The sequence below is a fragment of the Pediculus humanus genome, genomic scaffold (genome assembly GCF_000006295.1).
Source record: "Pediculus humanus corporis 1103172108214 genomic scaffold, whole genome shotgun sequence".
Classification (NCBI taxonomy): Eukaryota; Metazoa; Arthropoda; class Insecta; order Psocodea; family Pediculidae; genus Pediculus; species Pediculus humanus.
The window spans coordinates 10,646-25,304 of NW_002987784.1; the positions used below are offsets into that span (position 1 = coordinate 10,646).

The 14,659-nt window shown below is 29.3% G+C and overlaps 3 protein-coding genes across 3 annotated transcripts; all 3 read left to right on the top strand.

Annotated features, from left to right (window-relative positions):
* Window positions 1–5,437: 5,437 nt before the first annotated feature.
* Window positions 5,438–6,974, top strand: Phum_PHUM444940 (CAAX-protease, putative; the record flags this gene model as incomplete). The annotated part of the gene is made up of 2 exons (XM_002429584.1): window positions 5,438–5,961; window positions 6,095–6,974. The coding sequence occupies 2 exons, from the start codon at window positions 5,438–5,440 to the stop codon at window positions 6,972–6,974; spliced, it is 1,404 nt and encodes a 467-aa protein (XP_002429629.1).
* Window positions 6,975–7,850: 876 nt separating this feature from the next.
* Phum_PHUM444950 (uncharacterized protein) lies at window positions 7,851–10,352 on the top strand (the record flags this gene model as incomplete). Its single annotated transcript, XM_002429585.1, has 1 exon — window positions 7,851–10,352. One exon carries the CDS (start codon window positions 7,851–7,853, stop codon window positions 10,350–10,352), a length of 2,502 nt encoding a protein of 833 aa, XP_002429630.1.
* Window positions 10,353–10,548: 196 nt separating this feature from the next.
* On the top strand, window positions 10,549–14,036 carry Phum_PHUM444960 (DNA replication helicase DNA2, putative; the record flags this gene model as incomplete). Its single annotated transcript, XM_002429586.1, is given in 2 exon segments — window positions 10,549–10,720; window positions 10,735–14,036. The coding sequence occupies 2 exon segments, from the start codon at window positions 10,549–10,551 to the stop codon at window positions 14,034–14,036; spliced, it is 3,474 nt and encodes a 1,157-aa protein (XP_002429631.1).
* Window positions 14,037–14,659: the final 623 nt, after the last annotated feature.

Here is a 14,659-nt window from a genome sequence, read left to right on the forward strand (position 1 = left end):
CTTTTATTTTATTTGCAAGTGTTGCTCGAACATTCGAAACAGTTGACTGACGAAAGACCAAAGTAATATAGGCAAGCTACACAGCTTGGCGTGGGTTCATTTTGATTTTTAGTCTAGCTGTAATAAGTTCTTGTTTATTAATATTAGTTTTGTGATAGTTTTAAGTGCTTGTTCATTACTTACAAAAATAAAGAACGAACCGAATATAACAATATATAAAAGAATTTAAATCAATATCGTCATAATAATAATAATAATAATAATAATAATAATAATAATAATAATAATAATAAACCTTAAGAAAAAAAAATTTTTTTTATGTAAAAATCTACATGTGACGTTTTAATATATAAGTAAAAGAGAAACCCTTTTAACGCCAAAAATAATAAATTTGTCTGAGACGGCGTAACATTAGCATTTCACGTCATTAAAAACGATATAAAAATGTGTAAGCATACACGCACACACACACACACACACACACATACACACATATTTTTTTTAATTTTTTGTAACCACAATAAAAAACAAAATAAGATTTGATTGTAAGCAGGTTGTTCGTTTGTATATTTAAGACAATAAAATAATTTCATATGTGGTGTCACACACACACACACACATGCACCCCTTTTTACACCATGAACGCTACATTAAACAAACTGATTTTATTATTATTATTATTAAAAGGGGTGAAAAAATTAGACAAATGTGTCCGTAAAAAAAAAAAATATCAGGTTCCAAAGGAAGAATTGGTTAGATGAAATCTTTTCGACATTAAAATTTATTGGGTAATAAAAAATCAGGTTGAAAATATAAATAAACACTTTTATAGTGAATATTATTATCATTCACGAATGTAAAATGTAAAAAAAAATAGATATCATAATTAAAATTGATAAATGAAAAAAATTATTATCATTATTTTCTTTAATTGATGGTTAATCTATTATTTGTCACATATTCCTTCTCCTCCCTCCCCCCCTTTTTTAAAATCCCATTAATTTTTGTTTTACCCCATTTTTTTTTTGTCGCGATTATCAATCAATCGTTACCGTATAAAAATTTTTGACTCACATCTGGATTTTAGAAAACAAAAAAGGGGGGAAAAAAGGGGGGGACGAAAAAAAAAATTACGAGTAAATTTTATGGTTTTTTAAATGACGAAATAAATTAAATTACCGAAAATAATAATAATAATAATTTAAACCGAATTACAAGGTTATCGAAAATTACAAAAAAAAAAACCGACATCCATATGTGGCTTTGCAAAATGTTATTAAAATACTAAGAAAAGAATATATACGTAAACTTTGGCGCCATTTTTTTTTTTTTTTTTGTCCTAATATTTTTTAAAATAATAACTTGTCTTGTGGTGTTGTTGTTGTTGGTTGAGCTACCATGTCGTTTAAAAAAAATTTTTTTTAAAGTCAAACAAAAAAAAAAAAATACAAAAAATTGAATAGTCTGTAACATGAATAAGCTTATTTTAAAAAAAAAATTTCTTATCATTTGATCGCGAGTTATTTATTATATGAAACCTCAGGTACAAGTAATCTATTTAGGGAGTTTATATTGAATAAACTTTTCTTTTTTTTAATTCTTTAAAACCTTACATAAATTATTCCGTATGATAATAATAATATAAATGATATTAGTTCAAGTTTTAGTAGTCGTTAAATTTTTTTTATTTAACACACGCACACACACACACACACGTGAAATTTTATATTTTTTTCTTTGTGTTATTTTTTTAAAAAAAAATTTTTATATAAATTTTAATTGTAAAACGTCATAAAATTAATTTTTAATGTGATATTATCCAATATTATTAATTAAACCTTGAATTTTTCCATGAAATTGTATCGTGGTAGATGAATCGTTAAAAGAAACGATAATTAATAATAATAATAATTCGTGTGCGTTCGAAACATATTATATTTAATTTATTAACGTCAAAAAATTTTTTTTTAGTAAGATTCGATAAAAGAAAAAAAAAAAAAATTCATTAATCATTTTTTTAAAACTAACTCATTTTAAACCAATTTAAAAATATACATTCGAAAACCTTTTTTTTTTAAAAAGGTGAATGAGAAAACAATGAAATTACGCAATGAGATATCATCACAATAAATTCCCCTAATGGTAATTCATCATTGAAATCTCAGTCGGATGAGATTTCAATAGAGTATTAATTATTTAAAAAAAAAAAAAAAAAAGAATTGGGGGGCTGCATATAAAAAAAAAAAAAAAAAAAAATGACTTTTACATTTCGATGATAAATAATTGAAAAAAAAAAAAAAAAATTGTTTCTATGCCTCAAAATTTGTATTGTTTCCGTTTTACCCATTTTGTGTAATCATATTCGTTTTAAATTTCGATATAAAAAAAACTTTTTCCCACTACTTCCCTCCCTTTTATATCAATTACTAACTTTAAACGATTTTTTAAAAATAATTTTAACGTTAAAATTTTACGACGATAATAATAATAATTGAACGATAGTAAAATTGATCTCTTGTATTGACAACCGACACGTCAAAAAAAAATCGTTAAAATGAGTAGCAATAATTTTTGTTTATAAAATCTAATACCCGTGATAAAATACAAAGTTTTATTTATTTATTTATTTATTTATTTGCACCGTATTATTTTTATTTAAAAAAACATCGAATTCGTGTTTTAATAATAAAATTTAAAAAAGTGACCCCCCTCGTTTTTTATTACAAAAAATAAGTAACACGTCGAGTAGTAAGAAAATTATTTAAATTCAGATTAAAATCTTTGTTTATGTACATAAGACGCGTCTTAATTGAATTTTTATTTTTTTTTTTGAATTATTTATCACCGTCTAAATATTGTTCAAACCCAAAATAAAATTCTAAAAAAAAAAAAATTTTCTAACTCAAAATATATTACGGTAATTATTATAGTCGTAAACGTAACGAAAATATTATTATTATTATTATTATTATTATTATTATTATTATTATTATTATTTTACGCCGTGCTATATTTATTGATATCTATTCTATGTATATAAAAGCTTTTTTTTATTGCAGAAAAAAAATAAAAATAAAATGACTAAAAAAAACGTATAAAAAAGATTTTTACGATGACAATAAATATTATTATTTATATTATATAAATAATAAATTTATGATTTAAAATTATTATTATTATTATTATTGGAAATTGATGAATTAAAAAATTTATATATAATTTATATTAATCCTTATTTATACACGTGCAATTTAATTTTTTTTTTTAAATTGTATTTTTATAATCGAAAAAAATAAATCAATAAAATATTTGAAATGATTGTCAAATGGAAAACGTGTTTTTTTTTTATTAAGTGTCACAATTTAAAATAAAAATAAATAAATAAGATAAAATATAAATAAATGACATACATGGAGAGGAAAGAAAAAAAATAAAAATAACTATTGGCATAAATTTTTTAAATAAATATTATCGACAATAAGTAATAAATTTAAAATATGAAACCTTTCATTAAATAATTATCAATATTATCTCGCTTTTGTATGTGTGTGAAAAAATAAAAGAATATAAATGTAAAAAAAAAAAAAAACCTGATTTTGCATGAAAGGTCAAATGTGCATTAACATTAATGGGGGGGGGAGGTCAGGGGGGTCAATGCAATGTCAGCGTAAAACAAGTAAAAAAAAATTTTTTAAGGAGGCACACGAACGTTTTAATTATAAAATTAATTAATTATTTTTCCTACGTAATTTTTAACGGTTGAAAATTTTTTTTTTTTTTACGTAATAAATACCCCAACGAAAAAATAATAATGATTAAATAACAAAAAAAAAAAAAAAAAAATGTTTTCACGTTTTTAAATGTTTCGTTTTAATTAAAATTTATAAATAAAATACGAATTTGTTTTATTCAAAATATAAAAAAAAAAAAAATAAATAAATTTTATTACCGTAATATAAGTTAATAAAACCGTTTTTTTTCCCAAATTATTATTATTATTTTTTTTGTATAAGGTAATAAAATCGTCGACTTAAAAAAATGCTACTGTAATAATTACCATTAAAATCTTTTCATTTAATTATTTAAAGAAACAAGTGGGTTTGCACCTAACCTTAGGTATAAACAAACAACATGAAATGTTTGTTTTACTTTTTAGCAGATGTGAAGAAGAAAGCTAGTTTTGTGTGTTTGTGTGTGTGTGTGTGTAATTAAAAATAAACTTTAATGTTATTTTAAATAAAAAAAGAATACTTTAGTCAATGCTAATAAAAATAGGAAGCCTTCTTTTAAAAAAAAAATAAAAAATAAAAACACTTAAAACCAAAAGTAAACTTTTTGGTAAACCTTAAAACAACAAAACAAACTTTTTATTTTTTTTTTCCTTATCTCAAACAAAATTGGTTGGGTGTACTGGATAACAAAAAAAAAAAAATTTTTTGTTTTCTCAGAATCTGATAGGTCCAGCAATGATGAACCAATGGGGAAAAATGCAAACATATATTCTTAAACTAATGAAACATGGGCTGTTAAAACATATGAAAACACGAATACCCTTTTAACGTGTTTTTTTAAGGGTTGAAAATTTTAGTAATAATAAAGGTGTGGCTATATAAAAACAAACCTTACCTTTAAAAAAATAAAAACGATTCCCGCCTTCACACTCCTTCTTGAAACAAATGAAATGGACCTTGCGATGAATTAACACTTACTATTTTTCACTCTTATGCTAAAAAAAAAAAAAAAAAAATTGTATTATTAATAATGAGTGAACGGTATACATTTTGCTAAAAAGTATTTGATAATTCAATATTTTAACTTTTTTTTTTTATTAAATTAAAATACAAAATAATAATGACATAGTAAGATATTAGGTTACCAAACTAAGATTCAGCTTCAGAGTAATTTTAAATTACAAATTTTAGATTAGATTATTTATTAAACAGTTAAGCATTATAAATTATAAGTTATACATATATATATAACTTTAATTTTGTAGTTTTTAATTTTCTTTTTTTCAATTACTTCTTTTGTAGTTTTTTTTTTTTTTTGGGAGGGGGGAAAAATCCTAATACTCTAATTACATAAATAATGTTAAAAGTTATTTTCCATTAAAAGATTTACCTGTTAGGAAAATTTTATGATATTTACTTTTAATTTATTTACTTGCAGTTTTTATTTATTATTTATAATTAATTTATAGAGTTCTGTGATTATTACACAAATAAATCATGTTTTTTAATTTATAAATAAAATTTGACATGATGGTTTTCACTGTACTGATTTTGGCGGTAAAATAGTGAAGCTAAGATTGCGGTGTTGCCATTCAAGCTTCAAACGATTTAGGTTTAATGTGCCGCCATTATTTTGCTGTAAAATGTCTTGGTCGGTGAATTTGCGGTAAATAAAAAAAGCGTAAATGAATAATAATAAATGAATAATGAGAGTATTCGAATTAGATGAAGAAACTGAAGGAAAAATTATTGTTTTCTTATTGAAAAATGTTGAAAATATAAAAGAGTTTAGACAAAAAATTATTGAAGGAACATTAGACTGTTGCGCCATAAAACCATCACTATTAGCTGGTAGCTTTCAGGTAGTTATTGCCGCTAACAAAGCATTAATTAATGAAAAAGAAGGTAAACTTGCTACCAAAAGTTTGAATACAGAGTTACTTTATAATCTATCAGTGTCTAGAAATATCACGCAATCACTACATACTTTTGGAATCGATGAAAAGGACAGTCACGTTGCCATTGTTATCTTTGAAAAAAAAGGTGAAAACAAGTTCGAAAAATTAAAAGAATATTTTCAAGGAGAAATTTGTGATCCAGAAGAAATTTGTGATTATTCAGACGTTAATTTAATAAAAAAAACTTACAAAATAACTGATAAAGAACTTGAAGTATCAACTTTAATTGATTCAGTAGTCAGCAGAATTGCAACAAAAGATTTGGGATCACTGTAGGATAACTATAGGTATTAACATTATCTCCTATTATAATTAAATTAAAGTTCAGAAAATTTTTTAGCACAACTTGAAAATATTCTTTGTTAATTTTTATTGTATTACTTGCCTTAAAAATTGTGCCCTTAGTACTTATTTAAATAACAAGTGCCAGTTTAAAATGCTTGGAAGTAAATCCCTCTCTTTAATTGGCAGTTTCGCATTAGGTGGACTGTTTGTGGGTAGCTTGTATATTTGGTCATCTAAGCATGGACGTGATCACCCTACCACTATTAAACAAAGATTTTGCAGTGTTTTCACTGTCGCTGTTTTGTCCCCTGTAATACTTAAGTTTTTTATTTCAGCAGAAAAATTCAGTAAATATTCAACCCTAGATTTATTAGGTTTAAGATTGCCTGGATTTTTGCCAGCCGCAATACTGCCATTGATATTAACCATGGTTTTATTTTTGGGTCCTCTTAGCATGCTTAATTTTGATGATATTCAGCAATGCCTCGATATTAGATATTGGTTTAGAAATTTAATTTGGCTTAGAAATATTATCATAGGTCCATTGGCTGAAGAATTCACATTTAGAGCCTGTATGATGCCCTTACTTTTACAATGCTACGATTCGTTTACATCTATTTACATCTGCTCATTATTTTTTGGTTTAGCTCATTTACATCATGTCATAGAAAGATTCAAAATAGGTGAACCGTACAAAATGCTTTTTATAAGGGCTGCTGTACAATTTTTTTACACAACATTGTTTGGAGGTTATTCAGCATTTTTATTTCTCAAAACTGGACATTTTATTGCTCCATTTGTGGTACATGCCTTTTGCAATGCGATGGCTTTTCCAGATTTTTCAAAAATATTTACTTATCCCAATCCGAAAAGAACTGTAATTATGTGTCTTTTTCTTTTGGGTGTTATTTTATGGTATTTGTTATTAGAACCTTTGACTAATTATAAATTATATGAGAACAACATATATTTTTCAAATAATGTAATTGTTAATGACTGATATAAGTTTTTTTGTTTATATCACTAAAATAATGTTAATAATTAATATTTTTTTATTAATCCATGTTGTTATTCTTGAATGATTTAAAATTTTACATATAACGAATATTTTTTAATGGGAAAAAAAAAACTTTATATATATATATATATATAAAATCTTTTAAAGAGTAAGTTACAGTGCAAGATATGACAAGATTAACATCTTTTATGCTTTTCTAATTTTTGTTTGTAGTCGATATTTTAAATTAGGAATTTAGAGCAATTAATTTATTTTTTAAAAAGAATTAAATATGTTTGTTTGACTTTTAATTTTCAAGTATTTTAAAAGTAGTTTTTAATTGTTTTTGTTTTGTTACTGCAATATTCCTTTCTTATTTATACATTTATACCTATGTTTAAAATATTTTTAAAACGGTACATGAAATATTTATTTTGAATGATTTTTAAATATTTATAAGTCATATGATGAATTTTGTTTTGGCTTTTGTTAAACGAAGAATAAAATTTTTTTGTAAAATTTACTTATATTTAATTTATACAATTTTTTTATTTATTTAATATAAGGGTGAATTAAAAAATTATGTATTTTATATTTTTTTTATTTGCAGAAAAAGTACTCAAAGACCTACCTTGACGGATATCTCTATTGTAGTAAAAAAAAAAAAAAATAATTCAAAAAAATTTAAACAGGTATCAAAATGTTATATATATATCGTTTTAAAATTTTAAGTAAAAAAAAAAAAAAATTTTAAATAGTTAATTACTAATTTAAAATTAAATTGTCGTTATTGATATTACTGTTAATTTTTTATTTAAGGAGTTAATGGTAATGTAGTGATAAAAAACGTAGGATTTTAATTATTGCTGTGTATTTAAAATGGGGAGTGTCGGATTGGAAGTTTTATGGTCGAACGTTTATCCCGATAAGTTCGTTACTTGGGGTACAGCAATTTATTTATACGAAATAAGTATCATAAAAAATACGTCATTGAAAACAATATCGCATGTAAAAACATCCGACACCACTCATGCAACCCTGTTGGCAACGAATTCCACGCATCGTTATGTTAAGTGTGTGGACATCTGTCCCCGAAAAGACATTGATATCTTATTAGCGATTGGACAAGCTAATGGGAAAGTAGTTTTGGATTCATTCGGTTCTTCTGATTCTGATGCAGTCGGATGTGAATTTTCACCTCTTCATCCTCGTCCGTGTAATGCCGTCGTTTGGAATCCTTTTGAAACTAATATCATAGCTGCCGGACTTGAAAAATTTCGCACTGAACCTGCCGTGTCTTTATGGGATGCATTTCGTTATTCACGTCACGTGCCCGATGAAGGACAAAATGTCAAAGCTTTGTTGGAAATTGGAATGTCCGACACGGCTCATTCTCTTGCTTGGATAAATTCCTACTGCCTTGTCGCCGGTTTCAATAACAAATGCCTTAAAATAATAGATCGCAGAGATTCTGCGAAAATAGTTAATAGTACGATGACCAAAGCCGTATATGGAATCAATATGGAAATCCATAATAAACACACGCTCGCTTCATTTTTTGAAAATCAAATTTGCGTTTGGGACGTTAGGAATTTCGAAAAACCGATATCGACAATTACTAGACCAAAATCTATTGCAAAAATTTTATGGTGCCCGACTAGATCGAACCGTTTGGGATCTTTACAAAGGGATAGTAATGTAATAATGCTACACGATTTGCAAATGGCTTCCGTCGGTAATGAAGATGTTGAGCCTCCCATGCTGGAAAGATCTGTTCAGCCCTCTTCAGGATATAATATAGCTTCATTTTCTTGGCATCCGTTCAACGAAAGTAGATTATTAACTATATCACTATCTGGTCAAATTACCGATTATTCCCTGACCGAAAGAATTACATTAAACTGGTTACCGTGTTCTCAACTTGTATGGACTCACGGTGGAAAATATCTCAAGATACTTAAAGAAAGTAATGATCTCTATGTTTCATTAAACGACGTGTCTTCGAAAATTAAAAGGCGTGCTCTTTTAGAATATGGTTTAAAACCGGATTTAGCGCAAAATGGAGAATTAGCAGAGGATGAAAATTTAAAAAATTTATGGACGTGGTTTCACTCGAGTAGAAATTTAGTCGAAAAAGGAATAATTAAAAGTCACTCCAACTTTCATCCAGGAGTTTTAAGTGTTATTAATTTAGAAACTCTCAAATCTCATTCCAATCACATAACTTGGCCAGATTTTAACAATTCGGCTTATATAAAAATTTATAGGAGTGAAGAAAGAGATGCTGCTTTACAACTGTGCGGATGGAAATTTGAAAGAGATTCATCTGGAGTTGTGGATTTTGTTCAAAAACTACAAAGTCGGGGGATGTACTCTCGAGCAGCAGCAATTGCAATTTTCAATTTAAAATTACGACTCGCTATAAATATTTTAAATGTAGAAGAAGAAAATCAAAACAAAAGAAATAAAACATCAAATTTAGGCATTATCGTTATGGCTCTTTCGGGGTTTTCCGATGAGAGAACGAGTATGTGGCGGGAAAATTGCGTACAATCTCGAGCATGTTTGACCGATCCATATATGCGTGCAAGTTTTGCTTTCATGACTGCGGAAAATGAAAATTACGACAGCGTGTTGAGCGAATATGGAATGGCGGTCGAAGATCGCGTAGCCTTTGCTTGCATTTATTTAAACGATACCAAGCTCACGGAGTATTTAATAAGACTGTCGGATACGTTAGTAGAAGAAGGAGATTTAGCCGGCATATTGCTCACCGGAGCTTCTTTAGAAGGAGCTAAGCTTTTACAAAAATATTTAGACTTTACCGGGGACGTTCAGAGCGTTAGTTTATTGGGCGTTAGAGCTTTTCCCCTAGAAATACAAATGAATTCAAATGTACAAAACTGGTTTTCTAGTTATCAACAACTTTTAGATTCGAAAAAATTATGGGAACAACGAGCACATTTTGATTTAGCTCTTAACTCTGTTAACCAATCAGATAAATTACAACAGCAAGTTTTTGTTCTGTGCAATTTTTGCGGAAAGAGCATTTCCTCGTACGTTCAAGGAGTTACGAGAACAAGAACTCAATATCCCAGAGTCGGGCCAAATAATAATAAATTAAAAATGTCGAGTTGTCCGAACTGCAGGAAACCGTTGCCACGATGCGCTATTTGTTTGGCTCACATGGGAACTCCGCTGAACGAATCTTTCTCAAGTAAAAAAGTATCGAATTTGGCATCTTGGTTTACGTGGTGTCAAAGTTGCAGGCACGGAGGTCATGCTGGACACATAAATAATTGGTTTGAAAAGCATTCGGAATGCCCAGTGACCGGGTGTTGTTGTAAATGTTTTTCATTAGATTCGGCGGGTTCCACATAAATTACTTATTAATTTAAGAAATTTTTTTTTTAAAAACAAAAAAATTTTAAATGCACATTTTTTATAACTTTTACGTGGTTTTTATTTTATATATAATAATTGATATAGCTTGTTGTAAAAAAAAAATTATTATTTTCCGCCATTATTTGAAGTTTCTAATTGAATTCGATATTCTGCAGGTCAGTTGAAGCTAAAAATGATACGAAGAAGTCCAACGAGAATCGAATTAAAGATTGATGATCTGCAAGAATTTGAAAGAGTGAAGGAAAAATTAGTGGAGAAGAAGAAAGAAGAAGAAACAAAAAAGCAGGGTGGAAAAACAAGGGATGAAAGAATAGGTTACTACATTCGTCAAAAATCGCTTATGGGTCAATCATGAAAGAAAATCATAAACCTCCTCGAAAACTTAAACAGTCACAGCTCAGCGCTTTCTGGACAAAACAGACAAATGTCAAGCGAAATAATTCACCTCCCCAGGAGTGTAAAAGGAAAAGAGAAATCAACGATGAAAATTGTGAGTCGCCCGTCAAAAAAATTTCATTGGAACCTACATTTTGCAGTCCGGATATATTTGCTGAAAATTTTGAAAACGTTTTCGAATGTGGATCGTCGAATGCAGCATCAAACAAAGATGTCGATAAAGAAAATCAGTATCAAGATCATTTAGACGGTATTTTTTTCGAAGATTTCGAAAATAATCCATTTCTAAGTCCGAAAAAAGAAAAATCTGAAAAAAACGTTTTAACGGAAAATTGTTCGCAATCATCGGATGAAAACAATTGGTGCACGACCTTCTCCGATTTGAATTTCGAAAAACCCCTCAAATGCAAAATTTTGAAATTTGCTGTAGTGACTGCCGGACGGTGCGAACAAGTTCTCGAGGTTGAAGATGTCAAATCGGGACAAAAAGGAATTTGTCGACTGCGAGACGTTTGGACGTTTTCATTGGTTTCCCTGCACGATGTGGTGGTTATACAAGCCAAACTATCCGATGACGGTTGGATCGTTAACAACAAAACAGGATACATTATTTTAAATTCGGACAATTTCGTTTCATCCACTTCTTTGGTGAGTGCCATGTTTTGCATGAGGCAAGGACTTTTCAATTATTTTTACAAAGGAATGGAACCCGGTTCGAATCAGAAAATGCTTATCGGACGCATGATTCACGAATTTTTTCAAAAATGTTTAAAAACCCGTTCGTGCACGGACGAGAACGTCAAGGAAATGGTGTCGGATTTTTTAGGATCCCACGACTACTTGCTAGATTTCTATTTTAGCGGCATGAAATCGGAGGAAATAGAAAGAGAAATTGAAAGTTTTGCGCCGTCCGTTCGAGATTTTCTCGATGTTTACATGAAGGGGAAACGAAAACCCGTCGGTAAAAATTTCGCAGGAGGAATAGAAGAGATTTTAGACATCGAAGAACTTATAAAATCCCCGAATTTAGGACTTCAAGGAAGGATCGACGTGACGGTAAAAATCAAATCGAAAAACAAGGAAAGAGTTGCTCCTTTGGAATTGAAAACCGGAAAAGCATCGTTTTCGAACGCTCACAAAAGTCAACTGATTCTCTACGTTTTGTTAATGAATGAAATGGGAAGGGATGTCGAGTCGGGTTTATTATTGTACTTAAAAGAAGGGATAATGGAGGAAATCGTACCGAGCAGGGATGAAATTCGTAATTTATTACTTTTAAGAAATCGTTTGATCGGCTATTACAAAACATTAAAAAACCACGAACTTCCGGAACCCGTGAGAAACATATCGTCGTGCAACAAGTGTCCTTATCTGAGGGTTTGCACGAGTTATTTGAAATCCGAAAATTATTACGAAACTCATCCGTTGAGAGGTTTGGACACACCCGACATAAAACCATCGCATTTGAATTATTTCAACGAATGGAATAAAATGCTGTGGCTCGAATTCGGCGACGAGTCCCAGAAAGACGCCGAAAATGCGGAATTAACTAATTTAAAATTAAATTCTCAGGTGGAAATTTTAGGCGAAGGTTTCAAGTGCGTGTTCGTGGGAGGAAGTGCCATCGAGAAATTTGAAAAAATTCTTGCGACCGAAACTTTCGTGCACGTCATCAATGATAAAAACGAAAGGGTAGGTGCGGGTAGAATTGCGGATTTCACGAGTACAACAATCACGTTAACGATTGATAAAAAATTAAAAGAATCGTCGAATGTTTACAAGGTGACGAGTTTTAAATTTAATTTTCTCAATTTGCACTTGAGCAATTTGGGAAGGTTGTTGAACGAAGAACACGAAAATCTCAGAGAAATCGTCATCGATAAAAAGGCTCCGAAATTCGAGGAAAAATTTAATAAGAAAACATTCAAAGACAACTGTTTTAAAATATTGAAGAAATTAAATAAGGAACAGCAAAAAGCCGTCGTCAAATCGATTTTGTGCAACGAATATTTATTAATCAAAGGTCCTCCGGGAACTGGAAAAACGGAAACAACGGCTTCGCTGGTCAAAGTATTTTTAGCGTTGGGAAAAACCGTTTTGATTGCCGGACACACTCATTCATCGGTCGATAACATATTGCTGAGATTGAGCGACGTCGAGTATTTACGTTTGGGACCTTTGAAATCCATAAAGAAAATCCTACACGACAAATCCTTTTCGAAACTCATAGAAAATTGCGGGAGCGCGGAAGACGTTAGAAAATTATACGATAGAAAAGTCATAGCGTCGACTTGTCTGGGCCTAGACTCGGATTTCATAGCGAAAAAAAAATTCGACGTTTGCATAGTGGACGAAAGCAGTCAAGTTCTTCAATCGGAAATACTGCGACCGTTATTTTGCTCCGACAAATTTATACTCGTCGGAGACGAAGATCAACTTCCTCCCATAGTTAGAAATTTGGAAGCCAAAGAATCCGGAATGAGCGAGAGTTTGTTCGATCGTTTGTCGAACGAAAACACGGTCGTGAAATTAAAATATCAATACAGAATGAACAGTTGCATAAATTCCCTGGCAAATTATTTGGCCTATGGCGGATTGCTCGAATGTGCAGACGATAAAGTTGCCAACGCGACTCTAAACATTCGAAACGAAGAATCTTACGATAAATTGCAAGAATGGATCAGAGACGTTTTTTCACCGAACCTGGATAAATCCGTCGTCTTCGTGAACACGTCGAATTATTTTTCCCGCGGAAAAACTTTGGAAAATAAGAAAAACGAGCGTTCGAGCGCTCTGGAATCGAACATAATAAAAAAACTCATTAAAAGTTCGTTGGAATTTGGTACGTCGGAAACGGATGTGGGAGTCATAGCGCCATTTGCAGATCAGATAGCATTGTTGAAAAAAAAATTACGAGGTTCGAATTTGAACAACGTCGAACTCAACACGGTTGATCAGTATCAGGGTCGGGATAAGGAAATGATATTTTTCTCGTGCGGAAAAGAAAATCGATGGAACGGCAGCAGCAGCAGCAGCAGCGAAATATCAAAATCTGAATTGCTCAACGATTTGAAACGGGTCACGGTGACGGTGACGAGAGCCAAAAGAAAACTCGTCGTCGTCGGCGATAGGAAAACCGTGGAAAGGTACGAACCTTTTCAAAAATTACTAAAAGGTTTAAACGACTCGGCATTTGTTGATTTGATGGAAGGGCAAAAGGATTTCTCGTGGTCGGAATTTCACGAAGATGGAGAAATTTGGTAAAGAAAACGCGGGGGAGTGCTTTTACACACACACACAAAAAAAAACTTTTGATTCGTTTATTATTGATATCATCATTATTATTATTAATATTTTTTATATAATTATTATTATTATTATTATTATTATTATTATTATTGTTTAATGTAACGATTATTGTAGTTTTTAAAAAAATATTTTTTTTATTATTATTAAAGAAAAATTTTTTTTACCAATGAATAAGTTTTTTTTTTGAGTTAATTTTTAATTACCTGGAATCAAAGGGTGGGGGGAGAGAGAGATAAAAGATGGAAAAAGAGGGGGGAGGGAGAGAGAAAGAGAGAAATATTTGTTTTAGTAAGGAAAATACCCTTTAAAATATAAATATATTAAATTTATATTATATATTTATTTATTTCTAATAAAAATTTTTATCAATAAATTTTTGTGCACAAATTTTATTTATTTATTTATTTATTTATGTATATACAAATTATATAATTAATTTTTAAAAAAATTTGGAAATGAAGAAAAAAAAATTTACATTATTTAATATACAAGAAAAAATAATAATAATAATAATAAAATAATGATGATGATAACAACAAAAAGAGATTTAAAAAAAAAAATGAGGGGGCGGGGAAGAG